This window comes from Bactrocera neohumeralis, chromosome 2 (assembly GCF_024586455.1).
Source record: "Bactrocera neohumeralis isolate Rockhampton chromosome 2, APGP_CSIRO_Bneo_wtdbg2-racon-allhic-juicebox.fasta_v2, whole genome shotgun sequence".
Lineage (NCBI taxonomy): Eukaryota > Metazoa > Arthropoda > Insecta > Diptera > Tephritidae > Bactrocera > Bactrocera neohumeralis.
The window spans coordinates 90,485,273-90,503,225 of record NC_065919.1 but is presented as its reverse complement, the minus strand read 5'-3'; the positions used below and the strand labels follow the sequence as shown (position 1 = coordinate 90,503,225).

At 39.2% G+C, this 17,953-nt stretch overlaps 1 protein-coding gene across 2 annotated transcripts in view; it reads left to right on the top strand.

The window, feature by feature from the left end:
• Window positions 1-17,953, top strand: part of LOC126767716 (uncharacterized) — a 209,408-nt gene that overhangs the window by 126,315 nt on the left and 65,140 nt on the right. For both annotated transcript variants that reach the window (XM_050485263.1, XM_050485262.1), the window contains 3 exons: window positions 15,492-15,630; window positions 15,798-15,867; window positions 16,110-16,220. In XM_050485263.1, the coding sequence (XP_050341220.1) occupies window positions 15,492-15,630; window positions 15,798-15,867; window positions 16,110-16,220 (320 nt within the window). The remainder of the gene's footprint in view (window positions 1-15,491; window positions 15,631-15,797; window positions 15,868-16,109; window positions 16,221-17,953) is intronic.

The following is a 17,953-nucleotide window of genomic DNA, read 5'->3' as shown; positions in this document are numbered from 1 at the left end:
GTATGGAAGAAAATGAGGTGGAAACAACACAGCACTTCCGTCTTGACTGCCCCGCGTTTGGGAGGTCAAGCCTTGAGAGCGCATATCTTCAGACATCCTACCCAGCTGGCGGGAATGGAAATTAAACGCCTATGCAAATTTGTATTGGCTAATTAGTAGTTCGAACACAGGAGTTTTTCTTTCCTAACCAAAGCACATTGAACATAAGCAATAACAATAAATATAAACAAGTAAGCAAGGGCTAAGTTCGGGTGTCACCGAACATTTTATACTCTCGCATGATAAAGTGATAATAATATACATATTTTTTATTTTGCTCTTAAATTAATTAGATTAGATCAATTTGTGTACTTTGAGTATTGAATTGTATTTTCATTTCCTAATGTACTTATATATTATACAGAGAATGCATCAGATGGAATTCAAAATAGCGTTATATTGGAAGAAGGTGTGGTTGTGAACCGATTTCACCCATATTTCGTACATGTCATCAGGGTGTTAAGAAAATATTATATACCGAATTTCACTGAAATCGGTAAAGTAGTGGGCGACGCCACGCCCATTTTCAATTTTTAAAAAAAGCTTGGGTGCAGCGTCCTTCTGCCATTTCTTCAGTAAAAATTAGTGTTTCTGACGTTTTTTGTTAGTCGGTTAACGCACTTTTAGTGATTTTCAACATAACCTTTGTATGGGAGGTGGGCGTGGTTATTATCCGATTTCCTCCATTTTTGAACTGTATATGGAAATGCCTGAAGGAAACGACTCTATAGAGTTTGCTTGACATAGCTATAGTAGTTTCCGAGATATGTACAAAAAACTTAGTAGGGTGCGGACCCACGCCCACTTTTCCAAAAAAATTACGTCCAAATATGCCACTCACTAATGCAATCCTTTGTGCCAAATTTCGCTTTAATATCTTTATTTATGGCTTAGTTATGACACTTTATAGGTTTTCGGTTTTCGACATTTTGTGGGCGTGGCAGTGGGCCGATTTTGCCCATCTTCGAACTTAACCTTCTTATGGAGCCAAGAAATACGTGTACCAAGTTTCATCATGATATCTCAATTTTTACTCAAGTTACAGCTTGCACGGACGGACGGATGGACCGACGGACGGACAGATGGACGGACGGACAGACGGACGGACGGACAGACAGACATCCGGATTTCAACTCTACTCGTCACCCTGATCACTTTGGTATATATAACCCTATATCTGACTCTTTTAGTTTTAGGACTTACAAACAACCGTTATGTGAACAAAACTATTATACTCTCCTTAGCAACTTTGTTGCGAGAGTATAAAAATACTCTGTTATTTTTACATGAGTGATGATACGTTATTTTGTTTAACGAAATCAAGCAGTGTTGACTAATTTAAAAAAATATTGTTATCGATATTTGCACCATAAACATCCAGAAGGAAACGCTAGTATAAGCCGTCAGTCGCCTGAAGTCTTGCACTCTTCCTCTCTCTTCCTTCCAAGAAGTTGCCTATTTGTCGGAACTGGACAACTATAGCATATACCATTCAAATTTACAGATAAATAATTATAAAATATTATGTTTTATTTTATTATTTTATTCAATGTTGATGAAGTTAACGTTTTTACTTATTTTTGTATACGAGAAAGTATTTGTGACCCACAAAACTATAAAATATTTGTTCATCCAGCTTCTTATTCCGTGTTGTTAATCGTTCAAGTCTGCTTTCGATTGGTTTAGTGATGTTTAAAAAGGTAATGAAAGCTTCAATTATAAAAATCAAAAGCAAACGCGAACAAAATTTTCGCCTATATCGATGTAAAACCAATCCAATTGGAATTCCCTTTTATTTTACGCTTTGATTTCGACACCTTTACACATCAAAACACGTACCATTTAAAAGATAGCTACCCTATATTTACGGTTAATCACTGATTGCGGCACAAAAGATGTGCAATGTAAACGAGACACAGTTGCAAAGTAGGTGGAAATTAAAGCTTGTTAAATTTAAGATGTAAACCGTTTCACACCAGCTACTTCAGTTGCTCGAAGCACTTGAACACCGCCTTCTACGTCTTGCCGCCGACTTCGACGTCACGGGCGGCGCAGCGCTGCCAGAGCATTGCGACAAGTAAGTAATTAGGGCTGTATTGCACGCGATGCTATCTTCGCGTGCTACCTGCCACTTAAATGATTTCGTCTGTACTTTTGTGTTGCCACTTTGGGCTCTGCAGTTTTGACAACATTTGCGTTTACAAACTGCCAACTCACACAAACACAAACATATACACATACATATGTATATGTATATTTATATAAGAAGGCAATGAAATTTCAAAAAGGTGTTTGTGCGACTATAAGACGACGCGAGTATTTGTAGCTCGAAACGAGTCTAAATTGTAGGGCTACTAAAGTGCAACGGAAATGGGAAGGCAGCAAGCTTGTGTGTGAGGGCTGCGACGCCGAATGGCCGGCGGCGAGCGTGTTTACAAAATGCGCTGGAAAATGCGTGCGTGACAGGTGTGTGTGTGCGTGGTGGCAAGCGAATGGGGCGGTCTATTTGATTTAAGGCGATGCTTATCATTTATGGGTCAATTCAGTTTTTTATGCGCCACTTGAAAGGTCGTTTGCCTCCCACCAGTGACTGAGCGGCCGGCGAAATGTCTGGCAGGCCACTAATGCTCCTTTCACTGCTAAGTTCGCTTTTGTTGATGCTTTCCTCTTTTCTTTTATGTGTTTATTTATTGTACGCCTTATCGGTTATTTCTGGAGCCAAAACTGGGGTACATTTTCCTGCGCGCATACAGAACTTACGATATGCAAAGCTAAATACAAATTAAATACCCATTAGCCTTGTCCAAGATTTAACAAAGAAATGCTGCTGCAAAGCCAGAAAGGCAGGCAAACTGACTTTAATGCCTTGGTGGACCAACCGATCTGTCCTTCTGCTGTTTTTAATATCGTCTTTAATTTGAAAATGTTGATTCGCTGTTGATTGTTTCTTAACGGCCACAGCTAAAGCCTCCAAATACCGGCTTGTTATACAAGAAATCAGAGAATGCGGTTAAACAAATCCTAGAATAAAGAAATAAAATAATATTTGTTCCACTTAATCTGCAACAAAATGTCTTCACGTGCATACTAATTGCAGCATCACGGGACTGTGAAAGAAAGAAATCGCTGCGAAGAAGGAAAGGCATACCAAAGCAAGCACTTGCATGGGTCGTGCGCATGTAGGTGTGTTGCCAGACTGCCGACCTAAAATCGGCGAAAGTCCCAACTAAGCCAACTGTCACGTCCAATATTGAAACCTGTCGTTTTTTCAATAATCCCATCAACATCGGCAATGTCCGTGGCAATGCCGCCGAAGAAAATTCGCCGCACAGAAAAGCAAAAAAACACAAAAGCTTTTCGAAGAAAGCCAAAAATGCGAAAAACAACGCACCTGTGTGCAAAACAATAAAAAAGTTTATACTCGTATGTAAGCACAAAGCAAGTCCCAAAAAGCTGAAAATCATTTATTTACTGAGGAAAGCGTCACCAGTTTAAAGGCTGCAGCACAAAAAGCCAGCGAAAGCAACAAGAGAGGCGAAAAAAGCAACCGCACTGGAGAGAAGAAAATCGACAATAAAATAAAAACAACACCAATATATTCGTGTATATGTGTGAATATTTAGCAGTCTGCGCCAATCTGCACAATGCTGCCACCTGTGGGCATACTCCTTCGCTCACACTTTCGGCACTTGTGCGTGCGCTGCTTTCGTATATATGTGCATAACGAAGATTTTCGGGTGGCCATGGCCCCAGGCCTTCTGCATAACGACCGTCGGAACACGTACAACAATCAAGGTTAATTGATTTTCGAGGCATCAACCGCTGCCATCGTGTGCCGCTCCGCGTACGTGTGCCTGTGTTATTTTATATATTTTTCCTTTCTTTATTTTATTATATGCGAACCATTACTCAAATATATGTCAGACAGCGCCTCAATACTTTGAAAACATGTGAAACAACTATTCCTCTTTCGCCTCGTTAAACGGTGAAAACCGGTGTATGCTCTGAGATTCTTTGTTAAAGCTTTGTATTTTGAACGTTTCATTTTATTTTCGTCGTGCTTTAAATAAATTCTTTAAGGTCAACACGTTGTACATATGCTTCTGTTCTGAAGAAGTGTGTATATCAACGTTGTGTCAATCAACGTTGCTCTATGCTTTCTTTCGCAATTCTTGCAGGTCGGGGAGAGTTTGAGTCTTGAAGATGGAAAAATATTTGTAGTTTATCACTTTTCGTGGAGTAATAGAGAGATCATTTACTATCATACAGGGTTGGTTCGAAAAGTAATAGGACTGATTTTCTTCCGCCGCGACTGTACTTCGGAGCGTGCGCACACCGACTGGTAGAAGATGTTTCTAGCTGACAAACGAGCGGATGGTCAGTTGTCTTCGCGGACCCGGAAAGTCAGGACAAACATTTTCGGGCGACGTCTTTCTGTGAGTGGTGCAAGCCAAAAATGCAGCGTAAGAGTAGAGGTACTCGAATAAATTCTGTATGAAACTCTGTAAATCTGCGACAGAAAAGTTTGATATGATCATACAGGCTTTCCCAGATGTTACTTGAGCAAGAAGTGGTGTGTTCGGTGACACCAGGCCTTTTTGGAGGACCGGACAGAGTGGCTGAAGAAGACCGTACTGGGAGACCTGCTGGTGTGCGTAAAGTTTTGAACTCAGACCGTCGACTACGTATTCATTTAATTGCCGAGATGTTAAATTTATCAAAACCTGTGTTTCATGGAGTCATGGATCTTTGAGTATGATCCGAGACAAAGGCCGATAAAAGGCAAGCATTTTGAGACGACAAGGCTATTCCGGAGAATGTCTTCCGTGACGCCTTCAATGCTTAGAAATCGCGCTGTCAGCGCTGCATTGACGCAAAAGGAGCCTATTTTGAAAGTTTTTAAAGAATTGCAACGATTGCTTTAATAATTTTTTTAAATCGACTCAGTCCAATTACTTTCCGGATAAACCCTGTAGTTAAAACTTTACTCATCGGAAGTACGTATTGATGTGCTTATTAAACCTATTACGACGTGCGCATAATTAGCATCCTGATCCTAATCCCATATGTGATCCCAAATGCATACTAAAACTATTTGAACTAGTAAGCAAATGCTAACAGAACACCTGGTGAATGGCGTAGGCAAACCAGAGAGGTGGAAATAGTCGATTTCGGAAGCCACTTATTGCTAATTTAACTGTACACTTCAATAATTCTGCAAAATGCAATTTCACTAGAAAAAATTGCAGTTCGATGAGCGCACGGGTGGCGAAGATAGAGAGTATTGCCAATGCAAATAAATAAATAAACTAAGTGAACAGCACATTTGCATTACACAAACCACGGATTGCCATCCCGTCCGTCCGCTCTCGCTGCAGACTGCCGAGCGGCGGCAAGTGTTCAGCTGTAGGTGGGTGCTCTGCCGTTTGTGGCAATGTTACGAGCGAGTGCTTTAGCAGAAATGAGTTAAAAGCAGCTTGGTGTTGTCACTCTCGGATTAACTGGGAATTAGTAAGCAGCAAACAACAGCAAATAACAGCAATATTGCAGCAGTTGCAGTGCCACCAAAATTCCAAAAGTAACAACTTTTCTAATCAAAGTTTCTACTTGCCCCGTGTTTGAGTGTTTGAGGTAACCAGATAACCCAATTTGTGGTTGCAAAAAGTGTGTGGATGCACAAATCATCTTGGCAGATCAGTCTTTTAGCTGAAACAGTAAGCCTTTTATTTATTTTTCTCCAAACTACATAATTTTTCAGGTATTTTAGATTACTACTTGTAGGCTTAAAATATTTGTCTCTTTTACTTCTAATCCGCTTGATTAGAAATTCACTGTGTATGTCATACTTATGCTTTTATCAAGTTCAAATTTAGTGGCCATTTTCAAAAAACAATTAAGAGTATATTATATTAAAGGACACATACTTCAATAGTGTTGATGACTAATCGATTGGGAAGGAGCTCTCCGAGCCGCTCAACACCAAACGCAGTTTCAGACATGGCGACTCCCTAACATGCGACTTCTTCAATCTGCTGCTGGAGAAAATAATTCGGATGGCCGATGACATCAGTATCATTGGCCATAGCAACCGCGCAGTTAGTTCTGCTTTCTCCAGACTGGATAAGGGAGCGAAGCAAATGGGCCAGGTAGTGAACCAGGGTAAGACGAAATATCTTTTATCATCAAATGAGCAGTCGTCGCACACGCGCCTTGGCTCCGACGTCACTGCTGGCAGTCATAACTTCGAAGTTGTAGATAATTTTGTTAATCTTGGAACCATCATTAACACCAACAACAACCTCAGCCTCGAAATCCAACGCAGAATAACTCTTGTCAACAGACGCTGCTTCGGACTGAGTAGGCAATTGAGAAGTGAAGTCTCTCAACGAACAAAAACCAAACTCAATAAGTCACTCATTATTCCCGTCCTGCTATTGGCGAAGAGGCATTGATAAGAGTTTTCGAGAGAAAGGTTTTTCGGAATATTTGTAGTCCTTTGCGCAATGGCAAAAGGAAATAGCGTAGTCGATGGAACGATGAGCAATTGACATAGTCATACATAGTACAGCTAATTAAAGGACAGCTGGATAGGTTATGTCGTCTTAATGAACTATAGTTCTGATAGTTTTCGATGCAGTACCCTCCATGAGAAGCAGAGGAAAAGGAAGACCTCCACTCCCTTAGACCAGTGGAAAAAAAACCTGGCTTTGCTTGGAATCTCCAATTGCCGCCAAGCAGCGTAAAGGAAGACGAATGGGGCGCTGTTGTAAACTCGGCTATAACTGCGCAAGCGTTGTTTTCGCCAAAAATTGAAGAAGTTGATGACTCATCGAAATTACCAAAGCAGGACCTTGATAGTTATCCTTAATAGAAAGATAAATCAGTACCAATGAATATCATATATAAATACTTAATTGAGATCATATTGTTAAGAAGCGAAAGTCTTGAGTCCTGCTACCCGTTATTCTCTCAGTTAGTTTTTGTATTCAACTCTCGGGTACTTATGTTCAAACACTGTTGCCATAAGTCAGATGAAAAGGTGTTTTCCTCGTACCGCGGTGAATTTCAATAACTGAAACTTGCTATTCGACATCCATTAGACTGATTTCCAAGGAATACTGAGCTGTAAGCCATTTAGCAACATTACTCAAGTGCTCTCTAAACTCAAAATATTTTTTAAATTCGTTAAAGTACCTAAATCACCCATTGGTCACCGCTGGCGCCGCAGTTGCGAGCATAACTCAAGGCGTAAACACATCGTAACGAATTCAAGCGGCCTGCCAAGCATGCCCAGGTGCCAAATATTTGGCAAGTGCCTGGCACTCCTCGTAAATCGCTCTTTACGCATATAGTTTTACGTTTCACCATTCATTTATATTTCTTCTAGGTATTCACAGAGTGTGTGTGTGTGGTTACTAACGCACTAATCCGCACCTTTATCAACACTTCCAGCCGACTCAGCCGCACACGCGCTCGTGGCACTAGAGTATGGCGTTCTCACTTGCTTATCGCACGTCTCCTTGATTGCGTTTGTTTATGCTTCTGTTTACTTGTCTGTTTCTTCGCAACGCCATGGCAGCTGTTATATATAGCCCATATAATATGTGTGTGTTTGTGGATGGCTAAGTGCGCTCACACAGATAGGCTTGTAAGTAGCCAGCTCCAGCTCCAGCTCCAGCTGCCGTGGCCGTAGCACTTTCGTTACACCCGAATGCAGATAAAACACGTTTCGTTCATTTTTTCGCCAACAACAGGTCCCGGCACGAGTCCGCACCTGAACAACATGCGGTTGATTATTTGTGTAAGTTGGGCGTTTGTGTTAACACGCCGTGGGTTGGGGCAGGCTCGTTGGCTGTGTGATCTGAATTGCTAATTTTTTGATAGCAGCAATTTCTTTCTGTATATTTACATTGACTATTTTTGTAGAGTATTTTTTATTCGTTAAAAGGTTGGTGTTTGATTCTAATTTCGCTGCTCTTTTCGGTGATATTCTCTGCACAATCGCAATGCCGGGAATTAACTTTGAGGTTATATAAATTGTGGGATGGGGTGTTGCCAAACAAACGACAACAAGCCACGGTGGGTTTGTTTAAAGTTCCCAGATACTGAAATCATCAACATCTGGAGGTAACACATGCGGATACAAGCCCCTTGAATCTTTCTTCAGTTAATTCCCCACATAGCGCACCGGCACTTAGATAAGTGATAATTTGTCACCAAATAGAAAGAGATACTATCTAACTGTAGAATGGCTAACTACAAGACAAAACTTCATTATTTGTTGCATGAATTTTATGTGAAATCTTGACATGGAAAAAAAATACGACTAAGTGTGGAATGTTTTTTACTGAATTATGGTCTGTATGCAACTACATATGTATGTACTCACACATATAAAGTCAGAGTTGCATTTTTGCTGGCAGGAAAGTTTTACAGTTTGCATGCTCGCAAGTAATCGTCGACTAATTCTTGACATTAAACTATCTGCCTTTTAACTTTTCTGATATTCGATATGATGAACCTTAAGCATGCTAAGGAATAACAACCTCCCTGCGAGAAAATAATTGTATTTATAGATGAATAGATAAAAATAAATCTGAAATTTCGGAAATAGTTTGAATTTCGTGTTTTTGTAATAAAAACTTTATATTAAACGATTTTTTTTTAATGCAAGGGAAAGGCAGAATCGAAATTCAAAATAGAAGGAAGGATGTATAGACTATAACTTAAAGTAAACCAGTTTAATGATAGACTGAATTCGCATGTATAATTAATTCCTGATTTCGAAATAGTAAAAAGTGTTTGTCGAATTTTTCTCTTAAATTTAGAAAGATAAATTGACCATAAAGATTTGCAATATTTCAAAATCACTTTTTTGCATAAATGCAATTATAAATCAACTCAAAGTGATTCGAAGTTTCAACATGTCCTTCGAGTATCATAAGTTTCACAAATGTCGCAAGCAGATGTATAAGAAGACAATATTCGAATTCCTTTATGCTAGTTTCTAAAATCTAATCTAGCCAGCAGCTATGAGCGAGGTTTGACAAATAATTTAAAACATCCGAAAGACACTTGTTTCCTATTTCCAAAAATTTCCTAAAGGCCTAGCTGTTTAATAATTTCATTTCAGCTGCCACTGGTGACATATCATATTGCTGTGAAATATTTTCCTGTTGTTGCTTTCACCTTTCGATCAGCAAAAATTCGCTTGTACACCATTTAGGCTCCGCTTAATCCAGTACACTGCAGCACCTTGCATTGCTAGCAATATTTTCGGGAGTTGAATGTCAACCCTTTTTTATTATTTATGTCCCCGTCTAACTACACACCACCATACATAGTACAAGGCGTGCGTAGATATGTGTGCAACTTATAAAAAATAAATTTGGTATTTTGCAGGTTGCCAATTTTTCCACCTTCCAAAGTGCATGTGTGAGTAAGTGTGATTTGAGTGAAAGGTGTATAATTGAAGTCAACAACAGCCACTCTTTTTGGCCATATTTGAATATTACCTTGTTTCCCCCGCACTCGTGAGTGTGTGTGTGTGTACGTGCGTGGCACTTGTTTGCGCGTGTGTGTGCTGTCAACACTTTGGCACATATTGTCGCAAAATTATTCAGGCGGCAATCGGATATTCTTTCTGGTTCAACGCCAGCTAGAATGCCATTTTTTCGATTTGCACTGGGATTAAACGGCACGATTGCGCACTTTCGTGCGCACCTACGGGACTCTTGCGGGGATGTGTGCTGTTGAAGGCTTTCTGCTATTGCACGCGCAGCATCATAAATTCACGCTGTCGCCTCGTTAGGAGCGTACATAATAGACAATAAAAGTGTATGAAAATATTATTTCATTTTCGAAACATATTCGAATGTGTGCGAAATGTTCGTTCCGCACTTTTCAGATTGCCATTTGGTACGGCCTGCTTTTATTTCCTCGACTTCACGCCTTTTGACTGTTTTACCGATATATCCATTCATTTGCTGCGTCCACCATTTTCTTGCTTTTTCTACTTTGTCAAGCAATTGTGTATTGAATTGCGACCTTTGTTGGAATGCCTTACCTTTATGAAACTATTCGGAAGATGTGCCATTGCCCGAGTGATTTGGTAAAATTGTCACGTGTGAAAAGGGTTTCCTGACCGTTGATTGTATTGAACACATTAGCCATACAAGGTCGGGGTGTTTGTGTGAGAATAGTTGTGAATTTCGCCATAAAAGCGACTATTTCGACAAAATTGATTTGGCAACTTTTTATTGCAGCAATTTCTGATGAATTGGCTCAGTTTAGCCGACAGTTTACAAGTCTCGTTAAAAAATTTTGTTGTTTTCATGTCGATATTTGGGGTATATTGACCGAATATTGAACTTTTCGCAATTTTATGATAAAAATTGCTCCCTTGGAAAATATATAATACAATTTACAATAATAATTACTTTTGTACAGACAACTTCACAAGTTCAAAATTTGCCTTAAAAATATAGAAATTCCCTATCAAACAGCTAGCAATCGCGAAAACAGCAAATTGTTGTTGCTATATGTATATTATTCAATACACAAACACTTTTGCTGATATTTTACCCAGCATACGTAGTGTGCAGAAATTTGATTACAAATTCGCTTTAAGCTGAAAATTAAATTTTCGTAATTTTCGCTGAGATTTCCGGTTAAAGTGTTAAGTTGTTTATATTTTCTAGAGGCCAAATATCGCACTACTATTTTGCCGTTATTTTATTATATTTCCCAGCGCTCATAAAGTTTGCCGCCAAATCCCTTTTCGCCATTAAATTTCCACACTCCAAATGTTGTTTGTGCTTTTGAAAGTTACGCGAAATTTAACCCATGCATTCAAGCGCAAGATAAAGCACTTCCAATTAACGCAAAATAAATAAAACTCAACTAATTGTTTGAAAACTCAACAAACAAAGAATACGCTTCAAGGCGAAAGCACGCACACAAGCGCACACCTAAAGGCACATGGAAAGGGCGCACAAAAGAAAGTCGCCAAGGAAGTGAAAATAAAAATGGAAAAATAACGCATATTGCTTTTGTTGTAGTTGTTGTCTGCGTTTTTTGTTTTTTTTTTTTGTAATTTTTCCGCTTTTGAGTGAAGTTCCACTGGGCCATTTGCTCGAGAAATGGAAGGAGTGACGTGCAAAGTGTTTCTATATATGTATGTATGTAGGTATGTACGTCAACTTACGTGTTTATATTAACTAAGCAAATATGTACAGTTTTTGCTAAGCGAATTCTAAACAGAAGCGTTGTGTCAGTTCCAGTATCGTTTTCGCTCTGTTTTCCTCGTGGTTCGGTGCTCTCCACGATATTTCGTCCTTCTCCACTTACCTCAAATGCTCGTATCCGCACATACGTCTGTGCATATGTATATGTGCTCGGCTTTTAAAGTTTCTTGCCTACTCTATTGTACGCCTGGGTGCAATACACATGAATACCCGAAGGAAATTTGAAACTTTAAAACTTTTCTAAATATATTCAATTGCACACAAAAACGGTATTCGTTTTGCCATGACCGTTGCGCCTTTACAAAACCGAACTTCTTTACTATTTTAAAATTTAACATAATTTGCTTATGCTTTTAAGGGCCATTTCGCGCATTAAGTTTGAACTTTTGATGTTTGCTGTGGTTACGTATACGCCCCGCACTCGGCGCTCATTGATTATTTTATTATTTTAAAGAGGATAATCGAGCTGTAAGCTGCTTTTATTATTGTAAAATGCTATAAGAATAGTTTGATATTTATAAAGTCATCCTATTCATCGGAATGTCGGTTAGATAATATTTTGAAATTATATTGAAATTTCCTTGGGAGCAAATACAAAATAGAATATGCATCTATATTTATAAATATCTCAGCTGCAAGCGCATAATCTTATACAAATTATATGTCAATTCAATATTAAAGCATAGCAAACATTCAAGTTTTCCTTTGCCTTTACGCCCAATTTACGAAATACGAGTATGCCGACGGTAGCTATGAAGCCATTTAAAGATGTCGCGACGCATTTATCTTGCAATCATCATAAACGTACAGCGTCTTACAAATGATTCCTTACCCGTACGCGTGCATATAGTCGCAGAGCGATGGAGAATACGCCGGATAATTGTATAAATTTATCACTTAAACGCAACTTAACTTCCACTTCCTTGATCACAAAGGACAGAGCAGTGCAGAAAGCCCCATTAAAAGTCTAGTAACTGCTGAGAAAATCCCCAAAGATGGAGAAGACAATATGTGATTCTTTCCCACAAAAAAAAAAAACACCAACCACAGGAAACAAGACGATAAAGAGAAAAGCATTAAAAGCGTTGACGTATTTAAAGTGCATACATAACAAAGCAGATGCGGTGGCTGAAGCGCTCGCGAAAGACTAAAAATTACGGAGCGAAAATCTCACAAAAAGTATGAAAATGGCGACACCGGCAATCACACCGAAACGCAAACGCAAACGCAACGTCTTCGCCGACTCAAATACACGCGCACACACATACACACGGAGTGTGTGTGTAGATATAAATTCACACAAATAACGACATCCTCGGCGTGATAAGCAGAAGAAATATGAGCAAAGGATATAAATTGTGTCAGCGGTGAAATGATAAAAAACCACTTAAAGGCGCAAACAATAGCGGAGCGCGAACGAACGTCAGAGCGCAGCGCGCAGCGATGGCGACGGCTAAGGACGCATTGAAACCACACAGTCGTGCGAATGGATGGACGAAGGTGCGAGTATATGCAGCGCTGGAGCATAAGCACAAAGGCGAAACATTGAAGAGGACAATTGTGTTGACAATGCTAATAAGGCAGTCGTTGACGCGGCCGCAGCGGCAGCTAGAGCAGTCGGCGGTTGAAAGCGACGAAAGCACAGAGGCGAACAAGTGACCCACCGCAGAGTGAAGCAGCGGAACGCATACTAGCTAAACACGCGCACTAAGAATGACAATGAAACAACTAGACAAGCGCAGCGACTCAAAAAATTTTATGCTCAAAATTAAAAAAATAAGCAAAAAATCTGATGACAAGAGGCAACGGATTTTTGTATATTTAATCGCATAATATCACAGACAAATTTTTTGTAATTTAAAATTAGCACCAAAGTTACAAAATGATGGTGCTGGAGAGGATATATTATACCACCAATGTTGATGGCCTTACTTATCTCTGACCTAAACCTTTCAATTGACAATGATTCCTAGAATCTTTATTAGTGTACTTCTTAAGCTCATTTCTAGTCGAAAGCACATTAAAACCGATCTTAGAATTCACGTAGACACTGTCCTGATGAAAAATAACATTGGTCATCAAAATAAAAGAAATCAGACAATCCTTCTTTCCCCAATTTTGATATTTTTTTAGTTAAGGACACAATGGTCTCCTATTTTTACTCGAGTTCCCCGCCGACATTAGAGGCTAGAGAAAAAGCTTAAATATCGTACTATTTTCGAGTCGGTGACTAATTTTGTGTTTGCTGGGATAGTTGCCAGACTAATAGAAATAACAAGCAGTATGCCGAATGAGCACGAATAAAAGAATAAATGCAACAAATTTGTATCTGCTGTGTATTGAAGTGAGATTATTACCATCATACCCTCATTAATGTTTCTTATCAACACTACTAATGTATACACGAACAAGAAAAATAAATGCTTATATAATACTATAACGGAATAGCTGCAAACAGCTGGTGATGAGACGGAGAAGTGACGATTACAACGGCCCGCTGCCGTCCATGGTGCTCACAAACCAACAGCAGCGGGGCTCATTTGTACAGTTTCCTTCGCAGGCGCAGGCAAAAATTAATATTTTTACAGCGTCTATGGTGAATTTCACACCCGAGCAAATTCTTAAAATTTACTAGGCTAACTTTTCCTTCAGCTGCGTATTTCTGCACATAATTCTTTCACATTTTCACTTTTCCCTTCCTTACATTCTTTTATTTTCAATCTTCTTCTGGGTGTGTATGGTGGTGCAAAATATGGCGAGCAACTCGAAAAAATTCGGAGGAAATATTTTCAGCAAATGCTTGCTGTTCCCCGACAAATTCTGTTTTTCAACTTTTCGCTCGTGTTGCTGCTTTCTTGTGGGCGCTTACTTATCGGATACTTGCTGCAATTACCCAGCGCCAGCAAAAACACACTTTTAGTAAATGTAAAGTGAGTAATATCGTCCACAAATTATTTCCATTGAATGCAGCTACTTGGCCATCAGGGCAATGCCTTCATCTACGCGCCTTCTACACCCTGCCATCTAATATACAAGTGTACTGCCATTTCATTTTTTACTGCTATGCGCCTCGCTAAGAGAACGTATAATATTGTATCCTTGGTTACTAGACCTGGGAAAGCATATCAAGCATTGAGAAATAGTTTCGACTTTAAAGAAAATGGTCCGATATGGAAACCTCTTAAGACTCTAGGCAATCTTAGCATCACCTGGTGAGAGTGGAGTGAAATTACATCAAATTATTAAAGAGGAAACATGTTTTTTTTATAATATTTAATAACCATTTCAACAAGTTCTTCAGCGTGCATCACTCTTTTGGGTATTTGTTCGGTTGTTTCCTTACCTCTCTAAATATTAGATCTATCTTAGGTTCTATACTAAGTTAATTAATACAATGTTATCACAGAAAGACATCTTAAGTTCATATACACTATGAAATATTTATATACGTTTGTGAAATTACATACTGTACTCAAATCAATAAAAAAATTGAAAGCTCTTGCCGAGCTGGAAGAAACTTCAAATGTCCATCTGCGTTGCCGATAACACATCAAATTAGAACGACGCGTTCAAAACAACATTATTTCAGCGCATTTCAGAGCAGACAAAATTTATGGATTGCTGCCGCGGACAATCGTCGTCATCACACGGCGACAATAATTTAGGTGACCGTACTGGTTGGGCAATGAATTCAGAAATGTTGCAAATAAGTTAGTACTTAGCAGCGCTCGTAAATGCGATAGACATATTTTCATTATTCACACTCCAGTGGTTTTAGCAACAATATGGGCGCAATAAAATACGCCGAAGTTGCTGGCGAAGCTACATTTTTGATTGGAAGCATTAATGTTGTGGAAAGCACATAGTGTATAGGATTATATTTTACATTTTTTACAGGAAAATTTTTTCAGCTAAGCTTCTACACAAATTTGCGGTACAGCAAACATTACATCTCACGAGCAGTAATATGCTGTTAATAATTACATATGCAGTACTCTTGAAACAGAGAAATGACACGTATATTTATGCGGAGAATGAAGTACTATAATACCAGAAAATTAACTTTACCTTGGTAGTGTTGAACCCAAAACCGAAAAATGCGATATTCAATATTATTATCAAAATCGATACTGCTTTTATTGTCATTAATTAAAGTCTTGAATTGTTACATATATTTCTATAATACATATTATTATTACTTTTTAGTTTCGATGTCCGGGGGAGAGCGTTCGAAAAGGCGTTGTACTGGTCGGACACCAACTCGTTTGGACCTCGCGCTTACTTCATAACGAATCAACAACCTGCAAAATTGACGGTCGAGAATGTTCAGTTGGATGATGAAGGCGTAAGTAAATGAAAAACCGACAATTCTGCACACAAATATTATATTAAATTCCTGTAAATGAGAAAACCATTCAAGTGCCAAAAATAACATTCTTTATTGATTAATTATATTACATTTTATTTCGAGACTCAAATGTCCATTTACATTGCTTAATTTCTGTCCCACAGGTATACAGGTGTCGCGTCGATTTCCAGAACTCCCCCACGCGCAACCATAGGATTAATTTCACGGTTATTGGTACGTATACACACTGGGCCTAAGTCGACCAAACACGTAAATACGTCCGCACTAATTGCGTGGACATTCACCTCTTCACATATACTTATTGTGTGTACACTCCTTTTGGAGCACACAAATATATGAACATGAACATATAACTTCCTCACACATGCTTCGTTGTGATTAAAATCGTTCTTTAATTTATACACATGTAGACATCGTGTTTTCATTACTCTCTTTTCTTGTCTTATTCGCTGCAGTTCCTCCACATCAAATTATGGTTTACGATGCCTCTGGACGTGATGTCGCCGGTGCTGTGGGCCCGCTGCTCGAGGGCGACAACATTGTGTTGACATGTGAAGTGCGCGGCGGTAAGTCCACTTAATGTGAATGTAATGTAAATGGGAAGGATGACTGAAATATTATGGCTATATGTGTCAAATCTGACCCGGACTGACAAACAAAAATTACATTTTCACGTATTTCAACACAAGTCTTTAGTACTGCCTTTAGAATCAGTTGCTGAGCCAACACTGGCACCCCAACGCTTAATTCTCTTTCCTACACGTTTGGTATGAGCCTTGACTGAGATGGTCTTCACCGGTTTGGCTTTTTCGGTTTCGGTACAATTTTTGAGCGTAATTTGCCAGAATAGACAGTTTCGACATAAGCGACTTTCGGGCTAATAGGTCGTTAGACGATTTCGATGACTTCGCCACCTCCACAGAATGCTTAGTGTCACTTAAATATTTGTGTTCCTCATAAAGTAGACTCTCCAAAAGGCTTACGCTACATTTTCAACGAATCTGCAGACTATAGAAAACAAGAAAATGTCAAGCTTTTTGAGCAAAAAAAATGTATGTCCATGGTGAAAATCGCTAACCAATGTTCGATACAAACAGCTGCCAAATACACAAAATGGATATATGGAGATCAAACCGCGGGAAAATTAAAGAGGTTGTATTCAAAATATTTAGAAATATATGCATATTTGATCAGCTGGTACATTGGTCCTTCATATAGCAGTTGCAACCGTAAGATATCGCGGAACGTCTAATTGTGTGCGGGCTGTCGGTGCAAATGTTCGCATATTAGATTGGGTATATGACAGGGTTGTTTCTTCATGTGAACGAGAAGCTAGCAATATTGGCAATTCTTAAATTTTAAGATTTTCGATATTTTTTCTGAATTTCTTCAATTTCCTCATCATAATACACTGATGACTGCAGGCACTTCGAGCATCGTAAACCCGTGCAAAGTCCTCAAGGTGCAAAACCACAAAACAACGAAAATCATTATAAAAGCGGTGTAAACAAAAACATAAGTGAAGCCTGTTGGAAGACAAACCATATATGTACTTATGTAATATGTATATAGTATATAATAGAAAGCCACATATGTCGCTTTTAAGACGCTCGCCTTTGTCCCGGCCATTACTCACACGCCGCGGAGACCGCGCATGCAAGACGGCCGGGAGACAGTTTTTTGCTCGCAGATCAAACTACGAAATAAAGCGAATAACTTTTTTCAAAAAGCGTGAGATTCAAGATATTATTTTCGGCTGACAGTATTAAACTTTTTTTAATGAACTTTTGCAGCGAAATTAAAGAAAAAGTGTAAAACATTAAGAATTCTCGCCAGTGAGCCAAGAATTTCAACACATTTCTCATTGCTAAGCGGCAGAGAAAAAGTCTGCGCGAACTTTTCAACTTAATCACAATCAAAGTAAAGCTGCAGGCGAGCGGGCAAATACGAGCACACACAAACGAATACGCGCACGCACACATACCTATTTATTCCAGCCTTTGTGTGGAGTAAAAAGGCTTAATGGTAATTTGCGGCATGTTGATTACATTGTATTTAGAGCTTTATAAATTATATGTAAGCGCTAATTCACATCCGTTAGGAGGAGAAATTTTTGCAGCAGGCTAGTTCCGGCTACGATGTCTGCGCCACTTTTGGAAGGAACATTTTCCATGAAAGGCCACGGCGGCAGTCAGGCAGTTCGGCAGTGGGGCAGAAGGCCAGAAGGGCAGCAGGGTTTCTAAGAAAAATCGCACGCACACATACATACGCGTATTGTGTGGCAGTCGACACTTTGTGC